Genomic DNA, 18,358 nt, shown 5'->3' with positions numbered 1-18,358 from the left:
GGTCCCGGATTAGGTTATATCTTGAGACTATTACATAGGTCTGAAATTCTCACCTTTAAGGACATCGAGGTGTTGAAATAGGCAAGTAATCTTGTTAGCCAATTTATGTTTACTTTTGCATGGGAGTTCGTGGGAGATTAGGGGGTCGGAGCCCGTAAGAAACTTGACTCTCTCCACTATGGCATCTATGTCACTGATGAGTACAGATTATGAATTGCTACGTGACATCTCTTCTCAGGTTTTAGGCGAGGTGAAACACGAATGTTAGGTTCCGGTCCAGCAGCCAAATGAGAGGGTCTTCTCTTTTTTTCTGCTTGTTTGTGTCTGCCAGCTACCAGGCCCCTCATGATCACTCTCAACCACATCCTATCTTTTGGGGAGAGATGTGGGGGCACTTCAACCGAGGGAGAGAGGCAACTTGACACCTCGACTTCGTGTCACGCCCTCACTTCTCCCGTGTTGCTGGGAGGTGAGGAAATAATGGATGCCGCATTCAGAGGAGTCTGGTGGCTTGCTGTACGATTGTCTAATATAGTACTCTGTGTGATTTGTGCTTCTTCTATATATGCAGTAAGTATAAATTTCCTGTAGGTACTTTTGATCGCCATATTTGTACTTTAAGTGTCGTTTGTAAATGAATATCTAGTTTTGAGAATAATCTGAATATTAACTTGAATTCAAGGCTAAAGTGATTCCAGTCACCAAGTGTTGTCATTTGACTTGACTCATTTCCAGCGCCTTCAAGTCAGTCAGCAGTTGGTTCTTATCTAACTATCTGTTGTTTTTCTTATTTTGATACTTTTACGATTAGAAAGGACAGGCGATCCCTACCATCTCTATTCCACCGAACCTTCCTCTCTGTCTGTCTGTCTGTCTGTCTGTCTGTCTGTCTCTCTCTCTCTCTCTCTGTTGTCTTATTAGTTTCTGTCTTCAGTTTCTACTCTCATTGATAAAAAGCAAATCTTGTGTGATCTCACACATTCCCTGGCCTCCATTGAGCTGCACTTTATACTTAATGGTAATGACATATGCAACTTATATTTTATTCATCATTTGTGAGAATTCTTGGCACAAATTCTACAAAGCAGTTTCTCAGGACCAGCTTGTTAAGTCATTGCCAGATCTAGCAAGCAAACTATGATTTGACGAAGTGGTTATTGTATATCCGAAGAAAGCCGTCCTCCTTATTAAAGTGATTACTGTGTGGCCTTGGGGCAGTTCACAAGACGTGTTGGTTGGATCTCATTTTTCAGTGGACCAATTATTGCTCCCATGCTTTTGTATTTTGAGGTGGATCATACATATTGTGGTCAGTATCACTGATTTCATTTATTTAATTGTTATGGAACAACATGTGTGATTTCATTAGGAAACCTGTTCAGGCTTTGTATGTTTTTCACTTTTGACAGGTTATAGAATTGACTGTATTAAGTCAAAGGTATTATGTGCAGTGTTACTATAATCGATGATGTGTATTTGGGTCATTGGCAAGTGATAACTTGTGCCGTTTAAGTAACAGTAAGCGTCTGCAGAGACTTCAAGTTCTTGGAACCCCTCTTTCTGAAAATCAGGTTAAATAAGGAGCCTCACAAGTAGCATTCTCACTCTCAGCCAATGCTGCATGCAGGCAGTAGCAGTAACACATACATATAATTCAATTGAAGGGATCCATCCAAAAATACATCATGAATCAAAATGTAGCCTTTTAACAAACCTCTGTGATCAGCTTATAAGGACAAGTCTGATAAGAGGAGGCGTCACTGGCTGAGGAAATACCTTCTGATAAGCACGTCTCTTACTTATGTGTGTTTGTGTTTTATCTATCTATCTACCTATCTCTTTTGTCTATTTATATATATAAATATGTATTGTAGTGTTAATTATTATTAATTCTTGTTTTTATTATTATTATTATTATTATTAATTATTATATTATTATTATCATTATTAATTATTATATATGTGAATAACTTGTTCCGAAATGAGCTTCTGTGCTATGATTTTGATCATCGAGCTTGTGTGTGTGTGTGTTAGTGTCAGTGTTTGTGTGTGTTTGTGTGTGTGTGTAAGTGCAGTAAGTTTTGGGAGATAAGACAGAGAGACAGGCGAGGAGGGTAGCAATTATGGTAATGATTGCGAGTGGATGAAAGGAGTAGACACCACAATAGACGATTCCTGTGAGACCTCACATGAAGAGGAACTGATGAGGTCTCTGGTGCTGCTTCCTGGCTGAAGGAAAATATTCCGTTCTCTCTCTCTCTCTCTCTCTCTCTCTCTCTCTCTCTCTCTCTGTCAGTTGGGGGGGAGCACAAGTGGCTTGGACGCCCTAGGCAGAACTTATCAGAGAGAGAGAGAGGAAGGGTTTTGGAGATAAGGAGCCTCACTGGCAAGGCCTCATTGTTCGTCCTGTGATTTGTTTCTTCTTCCTTCAACTGAGAGCATTTTCTTCTTATGGCTGACGGAAGGGAAGGAATTATCCATGACGTCCATTGAGACAGAAACAGATAGAGAGACCGACAGACAGACCCGTCAAACCCTCCTACAACCATATTCGCATGTCCTAACAAATCATGAAGAGGGGTTGTTGTAATACCTGACGTTATCCCTTATCGCAACACGCCTCCTAAAAGCTTTCTAAAAATGAAATAAAGATAAGGGAGGAGGCATTTGTTGTGTTCCCGAAATTTGGGACATGATAGAAAGTTTGCTTTCACTAATTGTCCTCTTCACCAGATGACATCCAGTCCAGTCCTAGAGAGAGAGAGAGAGAGGGGGGGTGGGGGTTAGAGAACAAGTGAGGTGTGTATGCACGGACCTCACACACACACACACACACACGCACACACATACAGAAGAGGCAGGAGCAAAGGTCCTTATCAGAGGAGTCACATGACCTGGTCGAGGTGCACATCAGATGATGTGGAATCCCCAGTGATGAGGAGATAAGGGACAAGGTCTCATGAGGCTGATTAGAACATGAGCCAACAAGTGTAGGTGTCATGGTGAGTGTGGAGAGTCCCAGGATGGGGTCATAGGGTCTCCAGGAAGGCCTTGTAGTTCTAAGATGATAGGGAGAGAGAGTGAAACCACACACTGATGGGTAGAAGAAGAAGAAGAGAGAAGGGAGGATCATGTACAGTAATGCAGGAGGATGGATCAGGTGGCCAAGAAGAATATAAGAGAGAGAAAGAAAGAATGTGACAAGAGAAGGGAAGAAGGCGCAGGAAGACTTTGGGGAGAACAAAAAGAGATGTATCAACAAGGCAGTCAGTGCAGAGACAAAGACGAAAGAGCAAATGGAGTCATCAAAAGAGGCAGAGGAACAAATGCTGTCTGAAGGGAAAGAAGTCTTGGGCTGATGGAGTGATTATTTTGAGGCTCTGTTGACTGAGGGAGACAGAAAGGGGCAGAGTCCAATGATAATACAAGAAGAGTATGAGGGGTTGAGGTCATCTAGAGAGTGCTTGTGGAAGTGGCTGTTGAGGATGTAAGGAGGGAAATCAAGAGTTGATGGGGTTACAAATGGGATGCTGTGTCAGAGTGTTGAAAGACTAATCTGGTAGCTGATCATGATGATAAAATATATATGGAAAAGGGAAAGGTCCAAGAAGAATGTTGCAGCATTGTCATGTGATTCTTATCACAACAGTCTGTACTGGAACGAGGCTCAAGGGAGAGAGAGAGAGGGATAGAGAAAGAGAGGGAGGGGGCCACCTTCTCTTGTATGAAGAAAGAGGACGAGCACATTAAGGAAAACAGGAATAAGTTTGGGATGTGTGATGTGGTGGACTGGTGGGTGTTTCAATGCTTCGTGGACAGAGGAGGTGTCTCATTCACTTCAATGGAACACTGACTGAAAAAGTACCTGTAGGAAAGAGAGGGTAGAGGAGGAAGAGATCTAGAGGACAGATAAGTCCTTAGTCACTCGGCAGAAGATTTTCCCTCGATTCTAATCCTTCCAGTGAAGAGAACACAGAGGAAAGGAGAGAACACAAAGGAAGCATCGACATACAAGGGCTATTATGTAAGTAGTGACAGACAAGGACAATATGTTTTAATCACTGGGATGAAGAAGAAATAATAATGCAATTAGGACTGATGTAACTAAAACCAGCTCTCACATTATGACAAAACAATGATTGAATGAGTTGCTAAACTAGAATAAAACTTAGAGAAACATTGTGATGCTAATGTAATGTGACAGATGCAATTACTTAGATGGAATTACTTAGCAGACTTTGAAAAGGAGGATCTAGGCGAGACAATTTCACCATGGGACATCATAGTTGTTCTAAGGCTTTGCAACTGATTCAGGACGGTATTTAGGGCTTCAGTAATTGGTGGTGATTTTGGTACCAAAGGGAATTCATTATTTCTTGTCATGGAGTCAGTTAACTTATCTTTTTGGAAACAAAATATGTATTCTTTTGTAGTTTTGATGTGATTTTGACGAATTTGACATTCTTTCCTATCCGTCATTTCCATTAGTGATAAAGGACCATTCAGGGAACCTTTTCCTAGGGTCAGGTTGCAGGTGGTTCGGTACGTGTAAAACCCCCAACCCACTCATGCTGGGACCTGAAAAAAGGCTAATATCCCAGAGGCAGATTTAGCCATGAGAAACGTGATCAGTCTGAAGGGTGAATGAGTGAAGTCATCTGGAAAAGCAAAATGCTATTCAGTGAATTGTTTCAATTCCAAAAGAATTAGCTTTTATAATATTGACATTAATTTCACCAGTGACATACTTCTGATATTGCATTTTTTAGGCCAGTAAATAGAGAGGAGAAAAGGGATTCACTTTAGCGGAGAATGTATCGATACATAAAATAATCTACATAAATGTTGCTAAATATACCCTCATAACACGGTTTACTGGTTCGCCAGATGGAATTGCCAGGATAGCCTAGCCCTATGGCACAGACTTCAATCCCAAACTCACAGGACTAATGAATATGTCAGGAAGACTTTTACAATTTTATTACAAAAGTAAATTATCTCATGTCTACCCTTACAAAGTAGTCAAAATAATATATCCCATTTACTCTACAAAGGTACCCCACTGTGGGATGAGTGACCACGTGGTCCTTAAGGGAGCACTGGCCTAATCAGCAATTACACAATGCACATTTGATAAGAAAGACAATGACATAAGTCAGGGAACGTGAAGGAAATACACTTCAGTAGACTTACATCCTCCGCCAAGCGCAACTTAACGAATTCTGAATGCTAACATGTTAACTTACAATGGCTGGTGTGCAATGATCTGCTGGCAAAACGAGAGAGAGTCCAATTAAAACACGTCTTACCTCTAACACACACTGGAAGGGAAGTGAAGCCAGCTCATCGTAGCAACACCATCTGGGAAACCAGTTAGGCACTTTCTCAGTGTAGGTTTTACTTAATTTATCATTAGCGACAATCCCAATACAAATTATATTACAACAATACAAAATGTAGAAGAAATTTCCGTGATTCTGTCTAATTGCCAGCCCAAAGACACGTAAAAATTACATCAATCAGAGGAGGAACCATCGTTTCTTCTGCCTGCCTTCATCTTCCTGATTTTATGCCCGAGACGCAACGGAATAAAGTCGAGAGAAAATGGTCCACTAATTTTTTCACGACCATAATTTTTTCTACAAAAAGTCTTCTATTCATTTTTGTGATACACTGCACCATTTTGGTGCCAGAGGAAAATGTTTGCATCTTGTTTATTTTGTAGCCCGAATGTCATAGGGTAATTTTTCTTGTGTGCAATGTTGAAAAAATGCTTTTTTAATTTCCTAAGTCAACTGTTACTCTTCTTTTGTTTCAGGACTATGAACAAAGATTTGATAGTTGACCTGCAACTTCTCTGAGAAGGCTAGAGTCAGTTTGTAATTTTTCATGATGGTCTTTTTTTTTGGGGGGGGGGGGGGGGAAGAAACATCATATGAGTTTTAAAAAATACAGTCAGGTGACAGTGAATCGATGCAGCAGTGTATAGTTGATTATAGTTGTTGCTGAGGCAAGACACCATTCAGCCTGCATGAAGGAAAAAATTCTACCATACACCTGATAAGAAACATCCCAAAGGTTCTACAGTTTTAGGGGCAATTAATGCCGCAGCTGTGACCTACCTGGAGAAACATTGAGAGGAATGCCAATTTTCTTTAAGTGACATGTTTTAGGGATATGAGGGTGATCTCCCAACTGATAAATAAACCAAAAAATCTGAACTGACCAAAAGATATGGACAAGATATTGTTGTTCCTGTGAATATAAACAGAAAACCAGTGGCGTGTCTCTGTGATGCAGGGGATAAAATTCTGACTGAAGCTCAGTATGAAAAACACAGAACTCATGACTAGAAAGTAGAGCGGCTTCAGATTGTAAATACAGCTGCCAAAATCATTGCTGAAGATATAAAGTCACAGGTGTATGAAACTGATGAGTATCCACCACCGGAACAGACTTGGATACATTTATTCCAAATATCCTCAACTGCCTTGTTAAAACTTTTGTCTTCAAAAACAAGAAAGGAAATCAAAGAAAAAGGGATAGGAAGTGCACAGCCATCTCACATGCTGTCCAAACAGCAGCTAGGACAAGCTCTTTCATATTCCCTCTACAAATAGTAGGTCTTACTGTTCTTTCAGTCAGTCAAAAGTAAGGTTCTAAGCTTCTACTGAATGTGTGGATCTCTGCCTCGGATTATTTGCTTCCTATGCTGAGGCTTTCAAGTATCAGCTTTGCAACATCCAGCCAGCCAGGGAACCTCCTCCTCAGACTGACTCATTTACACAGTTTGTATTCGACAATGCTGATGTGAACATGTGTACCATTGATGGAGTCAAGACTTTCCACAGTATGGGGGGATTCAGGATGCCATTCCCCCAAATGACCCTACTTCAGATCAGCCAGTCACTAGATTAGAGAAAATCCCCTGTGTATCCTATGTTGGACAGTTTGGTCGTGTTTCCATGAAAGTATTTGAAAATAAAAGTGCAGGAGGACTGCTGCATATGAAAGTCAGGGATTTAGCGAGCATCAATCCAGTTTTCACTACTGTATCAGTAACAACAACGGAACTCATGTGGCTACTTGGAAATGGCAAATGTCCATGTTGGAATGGTGTTACGAACCCCGAGAGAGGTTCGCTCCAAGTTTGATATTATTATAAACAAAAAGAATTCAACACCAATAGTTGAAACTGGGGATACTTATATAGAAAGATACACAAACACAACAAAGGTTTGTTTACAAACTTACTAACAAAGATAAATGCAGAATGGTTTCTCCTATTTACATACCACAAGTAAAATCTTACAATGCTTGAACTGGGGAACGGTGAGGTAATGCAAGTACTTGCTGGCCAGTTTTGCACTGTTGGAGGTCTATGCTCGAAGCAGGGGCTTCACAAAAGGAGAACTGTAATTACAAACGTCTTCTTGACAATGTCTACTCTTGATACTTGAAGGGCAGGAACTCCTCAAAACCTCTTGTAAAACGTTTCTTCTCTGAAGTCTTGCTCTATGTCGAAATGCCTCATTCGTCCACTCCAGCTGGACGACTTGACCAGAATTCGACCAAACTCTCAAGCGCCTTTTCCTCTCTGATCCTTCGTCTGTTCCTTCTTCTCTTATCTCCCTCTGATGATCTCTGATCTCTGCTACTGAGCTCTCACTGAAGATCTGATCAGTGACTCTCACTCCTACTTCGTCAGTCGTATTTATACGGTAACCTGGGGGCAGGATCTACGGGGGCCGGAGCATGAATGTCACAGACTCCTGAGAGGACCAGAACGTCTTAGAAGAATCTCGACAAAGTATTGCATCATATTTTGCTGCATTTTCTGATGACATGACGGCGCGTCGCATTCCACAACACTCCTGGCGATTCTAGAACCATCATGAGAACACGTGCAAAAGCCTCCGTGCTGCAGAACTTCTCGAAGAAGATGCGTTTTCCTTTCCCTTAACTTTGCTATAAAGCAATTACCATGACACGTCCCCCCAAAAATGAAAAAAAATTAAATCAATTGATTTTATTTTTTTTCTAAAGAGAAACAAGAATTAAACAGCAGGGGAACAATTTTGTATAAAGCTTTAACACTTCTCCATTCACTCACCCACTCATGCCAAAACTGAAAACGGTTATCAGGCTATTCATTCTGAAAACTCTAGAGAGGCTATCAGCTATAACATTATCCCTTCCTCTTACTTTTTCTATTTTCTGAACTCTGATTAAAACTTTTAAATGCTCAAACACCTCTTGTGTTTTCTCAAAACTAATTTCTCTCAGTAACGCCATTACACGGGTGGAGGCCATGGCACAGGGCGTTCTTTATAATTCTTAATCAAGTTTACATTCATTGACTTTGCTCTACTCTTACCCATATCAATTCCAAAATGTATATTTCCCCTGTCTTCTAACACTTAAAAAGGACCTTTGAACTTATAAGGTAAAGAGGGACCTTCTTTCTGGACTAGTACTAAAACTTTATCTCTTACACACAAACTTCTCTCTTCTGCTCTAAGATCATGTTTTCGTTTAGTCTCCCCTTGACTTCCATCGCATTCTTCTTCGCTAGTTGCCAAGTACTCCCGTTCTCCTTCGCTAGTTGCCAAACATCTCTTAAATTGTTTTTATAATACTCTAGATTAGTTATGTAATCTCCTCTACCCTTACTTCTAGGCAAAGGTTTGACCATATCATTAACTACATTCTCAAAAGGTTCGCCTACTGAAGGAATATTACACAACGGAGCTATGGGAATTACTTGATTCGGTTTCCCGGTAATTTGGCATTCACGACAGCTTAAAACATATCTCTTTACATCACTCCTCATCTTAGGCCAATAGTACGCCCTACTAATACACTTGAAAGTTTTATTTACCCCTAAAAGTCCTTGCTCATCATGTGCTAACTTCAAAACTTGCTCACGAAACTTACTAGGAACCACCAATTGTTCGGTGATATCCCCCTTACTACCTGACTTAGGACGAACATAACGACACAAAACTTCGTCCTTTAAACAAGAAGTTTCTTTACACACATCATCGAGATCATCATCAAGTTCACACTAAAAAATTTGGGTTAGTGTCTCATCCTCTCTCTGGAACTTTACTAGCTCATCTTTATTCACAAGGTTAGTGCCTAATTCATCACCGTAACTAGTACTAGATACCGATACATTTACTATGTTACCCTCGACAGCTACACCTTCCGTTTGGCTATCACCATCAACGACAGAGTCAGGTCTCTCAGCCACACTCATGCCAGGATCAACCTTGCCACCTCTATCACACTCGTTCGAATCCACAAACTCACACTCGTTCGAATCCACGAACAAATTATGATCGTAGTCTATGTCTGTATCTAAACCTGACCTAGTTACTACCATTTCAGGCACTGGAATATCTTCACAACAGGATTCACACTCTTGGATAAAGCTAAGTCATTACCGACAATAATGTCAACGCTATCAACGGGCAAACTGTCAACAACTGCAAGTTTCACTACTCCTGACACTACCTGACTTTCTAAATTCAACTTCAACATGGGACAAAGAACACAAGTGTTAGGAAATCCACCTAACATGACTTTTTCTTCCATGTTGATTTCTGCCCTGTTCGGCACACTCTCTCTCCTAATCAGTGAGACAGCAGCTCCTGTGTTTCGAAGCAAGACTACTTCCCTCAAATCCACTCCTCCAAGAGAGGAAACTACGCCTTCTGACAGAAATTCACCAAAAAATTTCCTAGTTTCTCTCATCACATCATTCCTACTTGACGAAAGGTTAACTAGAGACACTGGTTTCTTACTGTCCTTCCTTTCTACTGCACAATTTCTTGCTAAATGTCCTTTCCCATTACATCAGAAACAAGTTAACTCTGAGCCACTAGATGCCACTTTACTCTTACAAAACTTAAACGTATGACCAGGTTTTCCACATGTATAACAGGAATAGTCACTTTTACTCACATTGCTATTACTAGAACTGAAACCTTTACCGCTTTGTACTCTACCAGACGAAGGATCATTTCGCTTCTTACTAACACTTAAATTATGAGTTCGACTATATTCGTCAGCTAACCTAGTTGCTCCTGCAATAGATACTTCTTGCCTATCTTCTATATAAAGCCTAATCTCAGGGGATTCGTTATCTTTGAAGTTTTCTAACAACACTAAGTTCTTCAAACCATCAAAATCCTCAACTTTAGCAGAAGTTAATCAATAAAAAAACAGCCTTTCTAACTTCTTACCGTATTCTACATACGTAATATTTTCGTCCTTTCTCAAACTTCCAAATTTCTTATGGTACGCCTCTGGTACTAGCCTATATGCGCTAAGAACAGTTTCTTTCATAATATCATAATCATCACATTCCTCCTTAGACATGCAACTATACACGGTAAGCGCCCTACCACTCAACACTGACTGTAAATATAAGGTCCACATTTCTTTAGGAGAACCTACTCTTTCCATTAACTTCTCAAAACACATGAAATATTTCGTTACATCTTCCTCATCAAACTTTGGTACTAATTTCAACACTGCACTCATACCCAAACCGTCAGCTCCACTTTTGTTCTTATCTGTCTGTCTGTTACTAGCATTTTGCCTTAATCAAGCGATTTCCAACTCATGCATATGTTCTTTCTCTCTTTCTTGTTGCTGATTCTCACTCTGCTGCTCTTTCCTCTCTCTCAGCTGCTCTTTCCTCTCTCTCAGCCGCTCTCTCATCTCTCTCATACTTCTCTCTTTCTTTCTTTTCAACATACTCACGGAGATCATTCCCCTCAAGACCTAGAAGCTTACCCGACTCAAACTGTTACAGTGCTGAATATCCTGGCAAGGTCGCCAAAATGTTACGAACCCCGAGAGAGGTCTGCTCCAAGTTTGATATTATTATAAACAAAAAGAATTCAACACCAATAGTTGAAACTGGGGATACACAAACACAACAAAGGTTTATTTACAAACTTACTAACAAAGATAAATGCAGAATGGTTTCTCCTATTTACATACCACAAGTAAAATCTTACAATGCGTGAACTGGGGAACGGTGAGGTAATGCAAGTACTTGCTGGCCAGTTTTGTGCTGTCGGAGATCTATGCTCAAAGCGGGGGCTTCACAAAAGGAGAACTGTAATTACAGACGTCTTCTTGACTCCATATTGCAGAAAACAATGTCTACTCTTGATACTTGTAGAGCAGGAACTCCTCAAAACCTCTTGCAGAACGTTTCTTCTCTGAAGTCTTGCTCTACATCGAAATGCCTCGGTCGTCCACTCCAACTGGACGACTTGACCAGAAATTCGACCAAACTCTCGAGCACCTTTTCCTCTCTGATCCTTCATCTGTTCCTTCTTCTCTTATCTCCCTCTGATGATCTCTGATCTCTGCTGCTAAGCTCTCACTGAAGATCGGATCTGTGACTCTCGCTCCTACTTCGTCAGTCGTATTTATACGGTGACCTAGGCGCGGGGCCTACGGGGGCAGGAGCATGAACTTCACAGACTCCCGAGATGCCCAGAACATCTTAGAAGAATCTCAACGAAGTATTGCATCATATTTCGCTGCATTTTCTGACGATGTGATGACGCGTCGCGTTCCACAACACTCCTGCCGATTCTAGAACCATCATGAGAACAGGCGCCTCCAACACGCGCGAAAGCCTCCGTGCTGCAGAACTTCTCGAAGAAGATGTGTTTTCCTTTCCCTTAACTTTGCTATAAAGCAATTCATGACAAATGGTTATGTGGAGAAATGTAGTGCTGCACACTTGCCATATGATGTGTCCCAGATCTCATACCTTCCCTTTACAAATGTTCCACCTACCACTTACCACACCATATACATACATACATACACAGTACTTGACCATGCTGTAGAGAGATGCAAAGAACTGAAACAACAAAGTTGCTTTGTTACCTCTGATCAACCTTTGTATATATATCAAAGCTCATGACATTGTTGCAAAATGTGGTCAGTGTGGTAGCTTAACTTTCTTGATGTCCTTTATGGGTGCAATTGGTTTCATCATGAATGGAAGTGTATTGAATAGAAGAAATTTTTAGTACTGTTGATGCAAGTCCATCTGTTAACAAAACGTTAACTAGGCATGCCTATTCAAGAGCACCTAGAGCATATAATTATACTAGCACATGTTGCATTGGCTACATTGATCGTGAATAAAACTGATCTCTCTCCTGATGAATGGTTAGCAACAGAAGCAGCTTTATGAGAGATTGACACAACAATGACTGACAGTGAAGTATTACTAAATTTGCTTTGTTTGATGGAGAACAGAGGAGAATAATAGTTCGCTACCTACCTGCTATCTTACAGTCATTCAGCAAAATAACCTGCCTAGATTTCGTGATATTCCTATAAAGAACAAGATAGCTTGTCATGCAATACACAACGAGAAAACTAACACTATCATGGAGACCAATGCTTCTAATTATGCAGCAAGAATTGGTATAGCAGTGACTACAATTGATAACTTCCTGTTTTGAGTGATGGTTGGGTGCAAGGGTGGTCACTCCGCCAGGGAGCAGTCACTGTCAGTCCTGAGCAAGAAAAAGAAGGAAGGCCACCCTTGGGAGACGGTTTTCGAAACCATATATAGAAACGGGGTGTGGAAAACAAACTGCGAACATTTTCCCGACTCTGACACCAAAATAGTGCAATGTATCACAGAAATGATCAGAAGAGTTTTCATAATTTTATGTATAATATTTTATGTATCCACATCTTTCTCTCTAAAGTGAGTTTCCAAGAGAGATAATTGCAAAATTCCCTGATTTTTCCCTTATTCAACCCCCTATTGACTGGCCTACTTAGATAACACTTGTTTAGGTCAGAAATTTAAGATCCTTTTATGGGTCAGTCCTTTATGTGGTTGATAGCATGCATTTTTTATTTTAGCGAGGAAGATAGTCTTGTACATGATCACACTTGCATTTGGAAGGGTCACTGATTTCTGTGTCCTTTTCAGGCATCCAATCCCCTGGAGTGCGACATTTGCCGTAATACGTACAATGACGACCACTGCCCGAGGATCCTCCCCTGCTCCCATGAGTTTTGCATCCGTTGCATTGAGGGCCTCATCTTGACTGAAAAGAGAGAATGCCCTCTATGCAGAACGGAATTCAGCAACAGCTCAGCTGAAGAGCTTATGATTAGCAGAGGCCTCCTTGATGCTGCAAAGCAACTTTCATCCATGCCAAGAGGATCAAGGCCTTCGACCAGCGCTCCTAAGAAATGTATTATGAATTTTACTAAGGATTTTCAGGAGAATCTCATCGGAAAAGCCATCACTGTATGCCGGGAAACAGAGGCTGAAGTTAAGGCCCGCACTGAAAGCAACTATCGGCTGCAAAATGAACTTGAGGGATTCACTCAGATGCTGGCAGAGATAAAGTTTCCTAGTCAAGATACTTTGAGCAATATTGATGAAGACAATAAGGAGCTTATGAATAAACTGGATATTATGCAACGGGAGCAGGTGAACGTGAAAGAGTCAGAAAGGAAACTGGAAACAGCAACAGACTCTGCTTCAGCTGGAGCTACCATAGGTGAAGCAGGACAGCTTCTCCTTAGTGTTGAGAAGACTGCCAGCGAAATTACGCAACTTCTTCAGGAGAATGATAGACGAAGAGACGACTTGAGGCAGGTGAGTTCTCTCCCTCTCTTCCCAGGTTCCTTCTTACTTAACACTCTACTCATGAAAGAGATAATTTCTTTTGTATTTCCCATGTGGCTTCAGATATCTTCAGAATATTCCCATATTTTCAGTGAAGTCTGCCCTAATAAGTGAATTTGTGATAACACATGTTTTTCAATTTAAAAAGCTTTTCAGTTGAGGGGATCCTTCTAGCCTCATTGATATTGAATTTATGATTTCAGCCATTTTGAGAGTCCCATTAATCAGAGTAATACGTAGCTGTAATCTTTTTGTTCTAATTGCAAGAAATTTTTCATAAACTGATATCATTGATTTATCTTCCAGGACGCTCTAAGGATCAAAGGGACTTATGCAGACGCCATGAAGGCTCTGGGAAGAATAATTGAGGAATTAGAAGGAGAAGACTCTGTTGTGAACATTACGGTAAGTTCAAGAAGTCTTTTTCTTCCACAGAAAATATAAAAGCTGAGAAAATTGTCTTGAGAAACATCTACTCAACAAACTCAAGATAATTGCAACTTAATGAAATGATAAAGTCTAACTTGTTCCAAACAACTCATTACTTTACAAAAGCCTGTCCAGACACTCCACCTAAGAAAAAGAAGAGGAAGAGTTCCCCTTTCCACTTGTCAGAGGATGCATCTGGGGGTCTGGGTGCCCCTGGTGGGGAAATTGGCCATTCTGTGTGTGTGTGTGATGTTCCCAACACTTCTGCAATCTCCTTCAAAGATCTTGTGTTTTCTTTGCTCATTCCCACCTTTAAAATTCACTATTCCATTCCTTGAAGTTATTCTTCTGCTTACCATTCCACTTTGTGAAGTTCAGGAGTGATTCATCAGCTATTTTCTTCCTCTTATTCAAGTACGATTCCTGATTTGGCAGAAATTAGGACAAGTGAGGAGGTTCAGCCCTTTGAGTGAGTGAACTTCGACCCCTCCCAAGTTTTGTGACCAATTCAGAGAACTGGCAGAGCACTGGCTTCTCCTGTGCCCCAAGATCCATAGTCAGGACACAGATAGCTTCCCTTCATCCCATTATTTGTTGCAGAAACACAGAGAAGGGCAGTTTTCACCCCTAGGGTTCTCAGTGGCACTGATGCATGATCAGATGGGGAAAAGGGAGACTCATCTTCCTCTGTGGGGTGTCTGGAGGTCATACTGATACATGGAATAGGTTACCATACGTTAATAGGTTTGTATTTGAAAACATGACTTTGATATACAAAAAATGTGTATATTTATTACAAATAATAACAAAAACTTAACAAAATGCACACCCTTACTGTTAATTAACTTAAAATCAAAGTGAAATATCATTTCATTTAAACAAAATAACTTCTGACCTGAGCTGATTGTAAGATTTTCAATCAAGGAACCTTTCCTCAGGTAACTGACCTCCGAAGTCCTCACAGTCGCTTGAGAGGGGATGCCCAAAGAGAGATCTTTGCTGTGATGACCTTTGAAGGGACTCTGAGAGTGGCCCCAGTCAAGATTGAGCCTAACAATGAAGTATCTGTGCCTCATCTTGATGAAGGAGTTCTCCCACCAAGATGCTTTGTCATAGAGGTAAGCTTATTCCTATGAGGATATGAGTAGGATTCCTTTCTGTCTCACAAATTTTTAGAATTGATTGTCCAAGTTCACTATTATTTTAGGAATTTCTATATTTGAAATGAACATATAGAGCAGTTTTTGATATGGAATGTGAGTAGTCCAGCATAGACTGACCCAGGAGGCCACATTTAATGGAGAAAAGAGAAGATTCTCCTGCAACTAGGGGTTTTGGATGTGCAGGGAGGAGGATCTGGTGCAAAGGGAAAGGAAAAATAACAACAGCTGAAGTGTTTCAGGAGAGAAAGACAGTAGAATGCTTTAAAGGCACTAAGTGAGAGAGACACTCACAAAGGTGAAAGAAAGGGCAGTGCATGCAAACATGGAAAGGACAGCAGCAGCAAATATTGGTGCAACGTTATAGATGAGAAAATCATTTTTGAACAGATTGAGTGGAATAACTCGTGTTGACAGATGATGCAATAGTACTGATGATGAGGGAGAGCGAAGAAGAAAAAGAAGAAGAAGAAGAAGCAGAAGAAGAAAAAGAGAAACTGAAGGAAGGAGGGAACTGGTGAGGAGAGAACCTGAGAGAATTCAAAAGTTGAGAGTAGATGGATGGAAGATGCTGGGAGAATGGATGTAAACTGTTTAGGCCATTTTGGAGTGGGTATGTTGGATGTTGGCAGGATAAGGGAATAGGTGAGTCACAGAATAAGTAAAGAAGCAAAGAAGAAAGGAAGGAACGAAAGAAGGAACGCAGTAGGATGTGTGTGCAGAAGATAGGAAGGAAGCCTCTACTCTCTATGGAAGCCAAGGTGGGAGTGTTTGAAGACATTGGAGCCAAGTCTCCTTTATTGAAGTTAAGCATTATTGCTGAATATGAAAAAGAGAGAAAAATGGAAGCTATAGAGCTGAAATGTCTGTGCAGTATGGATGGATCATTGTGTTTTGAGATGGTTCTTTTTCAGTCATGTGGACAGAATGGAAGCGAATGAATGACAGGTCTTGTAAAAAAGAAGAAGGAGAAGAAGAAGAAGATGGAAGAATGATCTGAAGACAGAGTTGAGTGCTGCAGTGTTTGCTATGGTTCAGTTGCACTACTGATGAGCCATCAGTGTAGGAGGAGAGTAAGATAGAGCTAGTGATAATAATATTGTGGAAGTTTCCTGCACAGGGGTTTCATCATCAATAGACCTTTTTTATTTTTTTATTTCTTTGATTTCTTCTTATATTTTAAATAGTTATATTTAAAACAATCACAATAACATTTACTTTATTATTATTATTATTATTATTATTATTATTATTATTATTATTATTATTATTATTAATCTAACAACATCCTCCTCCTCCTCTTTTCCCCTGACAGCTGGAGTCGTTGATGACAGGGGGTCCTTTTCTCTCCTCTTTCTGACTCCCCCTCCAAGGGGGTTTTTGGATCTGACATATGGATCCACCCCCCTGGGGAGGGTCATCATCAGGATCACTATTAACGGCTTGAAGGGTCGCAATTTCCTGTACATGTGTGCAGGGGGGATGGGGGGAACCTCTTATGCCCACTCTCGGGTATCTTATGTAGGGAAAAAGGATGAGGCAGGGGAATGGATGCTACTGGGTAACTATGTGTCCTTTGGAGGAAGAGGCACATCCACTCGAGCAGTGTTGTCATCGAGGGAGGAGGATTGGAAGAGGGCAAAGGAGAGTGACGAGACCTATGGAGCGACGAGAGAGAAGGCGGGAGAGGTGAGGGGAGACATCTCATATGAAAGAGCTTCGGAGTTCTGCATTGTCACCAGAGATGATAATGATAGGAAATATAGAACCAGAAATTGCTTCGGGGTGGTGGAGGAAGGACTCAACGTCCTGACAACCACCATCTCGAAGTATTATCAAGACATTGGAAATGTCCATATTTCTCAGTGTGGCCTCATTCTGTAATTGTTTTTCCCTCCAGATGAAGAAGCCTTTTTTCAGTTTGAGTTTAACTCTCATATATTAATAACAATAATAATCATCATTTTCAAATAAAGATGTTCTTCTGAGTGCTATTAGAACTGTTTCATTTATCACATTATTATTATTATTAGTTATGTTGGTTACGAATCGTTTATTTCGTTCGAGTGTTATTTTCATTTCACTTTAAAATTGTAGAGAAAATGAACTTTCATGTAAACTGAGAGAGAAAAAGTTGGTTGTGTTCAGGAGGAGTCTGGTGAAGGCACCGCAAAACAGATACTGAAACTAACCTTCAATCGTTTTTATAAGTGAAGCAGAATTAAATTCTTATTTACTGTCTGTATCTGCCAGAGATAAAGACAGAAAGAGACACACTAGTATCTCACAGACTTTGACCAAATCTGCGCTTTTGCTGAAATGCTCAAGAAGAACAATAGTATGAGAGGAGTCTCCATTGCCTCCTCCTTCTCCTCCTCCTCCACTGAGAGGAGGAGGTTTGAGGAGACCATCAAAGCTCTCACATAGCTCTGGATTTTGTATTCTTAATTTTTTTAGAATAGATCTTTTTTATTTGTATTCCTGTAATCTTTGTAATGTTATAAGATTTTGTAAGCATGAATTTCTGTATTATTAGCTTTTAAGAAAACTATGACACAAGATTTGGATGAATAAAAAAAACAAAAAAACAAAAAAAAGACATCTTGTGAGAAATCTGGCCTGCGCCTAAAATTGAAGCGCTTCCGGTTCCTCGCTTGACGTCACTTTAGTTAAATGCAGCGAAGAAGATGAACATCCAACATCTTCACCCGTCAGTCATTCACCCAACGAGAGAGAGAGAGAGAGAGAGAGAGAGAGAGAGAGAGAGAGAGAGAGAGAGAGAGAGAGCGGGGAGGGGGAAGGATAACTACTTATAGAGTGTTGAAGTCACGTTCCTCACCAGGGAGGACAATTTTCAAGGTTTAATGATTGTTTAATTAAATCCGGGGATTATTTTGCCCATCCCGGGAAATCCCGGGATAGATAAAATGAACTAAGAAAATAGGGAAAGAATTCGGCTGTAGGATGGTTGCTGTGGACTTGTTGTTCTGTTTATACTGATGTATCCTATTACTGTTGTGTTAATTAAAATTTTATGATAAAGTCCATAGATGCTTATCAATCAGTTTAG

The 18,358-nt window shown here is 40.5% G+C and overlaps 1 protein-coding gene across 1 annotated transcript in view; it reads left to right on the top strand.

The window, feature by feature from the left end:
- Positions 1-17,889, top strand: part of LOC135204702 (E3 ubiquitin-protein ligase TRIM13-like) — a 68,707-nt gene extending 50,818 nt beyond the window's left edge. The window contains exons 2-5 of the mRNA XM_064234857.1: positions 12,992-13,669; positions 14,006-14,104; positions 15,067-15,246; positions 16,604-17,889. Coding sequence (XP_064090927.1) covers positions 12,992-13,669; positions 14,006-14,104; positions 15,067-15,246; positions 16,604-16,648 — 1,002 coding nt within the window. The 3' untranslated portion in view covers positions 16,649-17,889. The remainder of the gene's footprint in view (positions 1-12,991; positions 13,670-14,005; positions 14,105-15,066; positions 15,247-16,603) is intronic.
- The last annotated feature ends 469 nt before the right edge of the window (positions 17,890-18,358 follow it).

The sequence above is a fragment of the Macrobrachium nipponense genome, chromosome 47 (assembly GCF_015104395.2).
Source record: "Macrobrachium nipponense isolate FS-2020 chromosome 47, ASM1510439v2, whole genome shotgun sequence".
NCBI classification, from domain to species: Eukaryota; Metazoa; Arthropoda; class Malacostraca; order Decapoda; family Palaemonidae; genus Macrobrachium; species Macrobrachium nipponense.
This window is presented reverse-complemented; position numbering and strand designations above follow the sequence as displayed.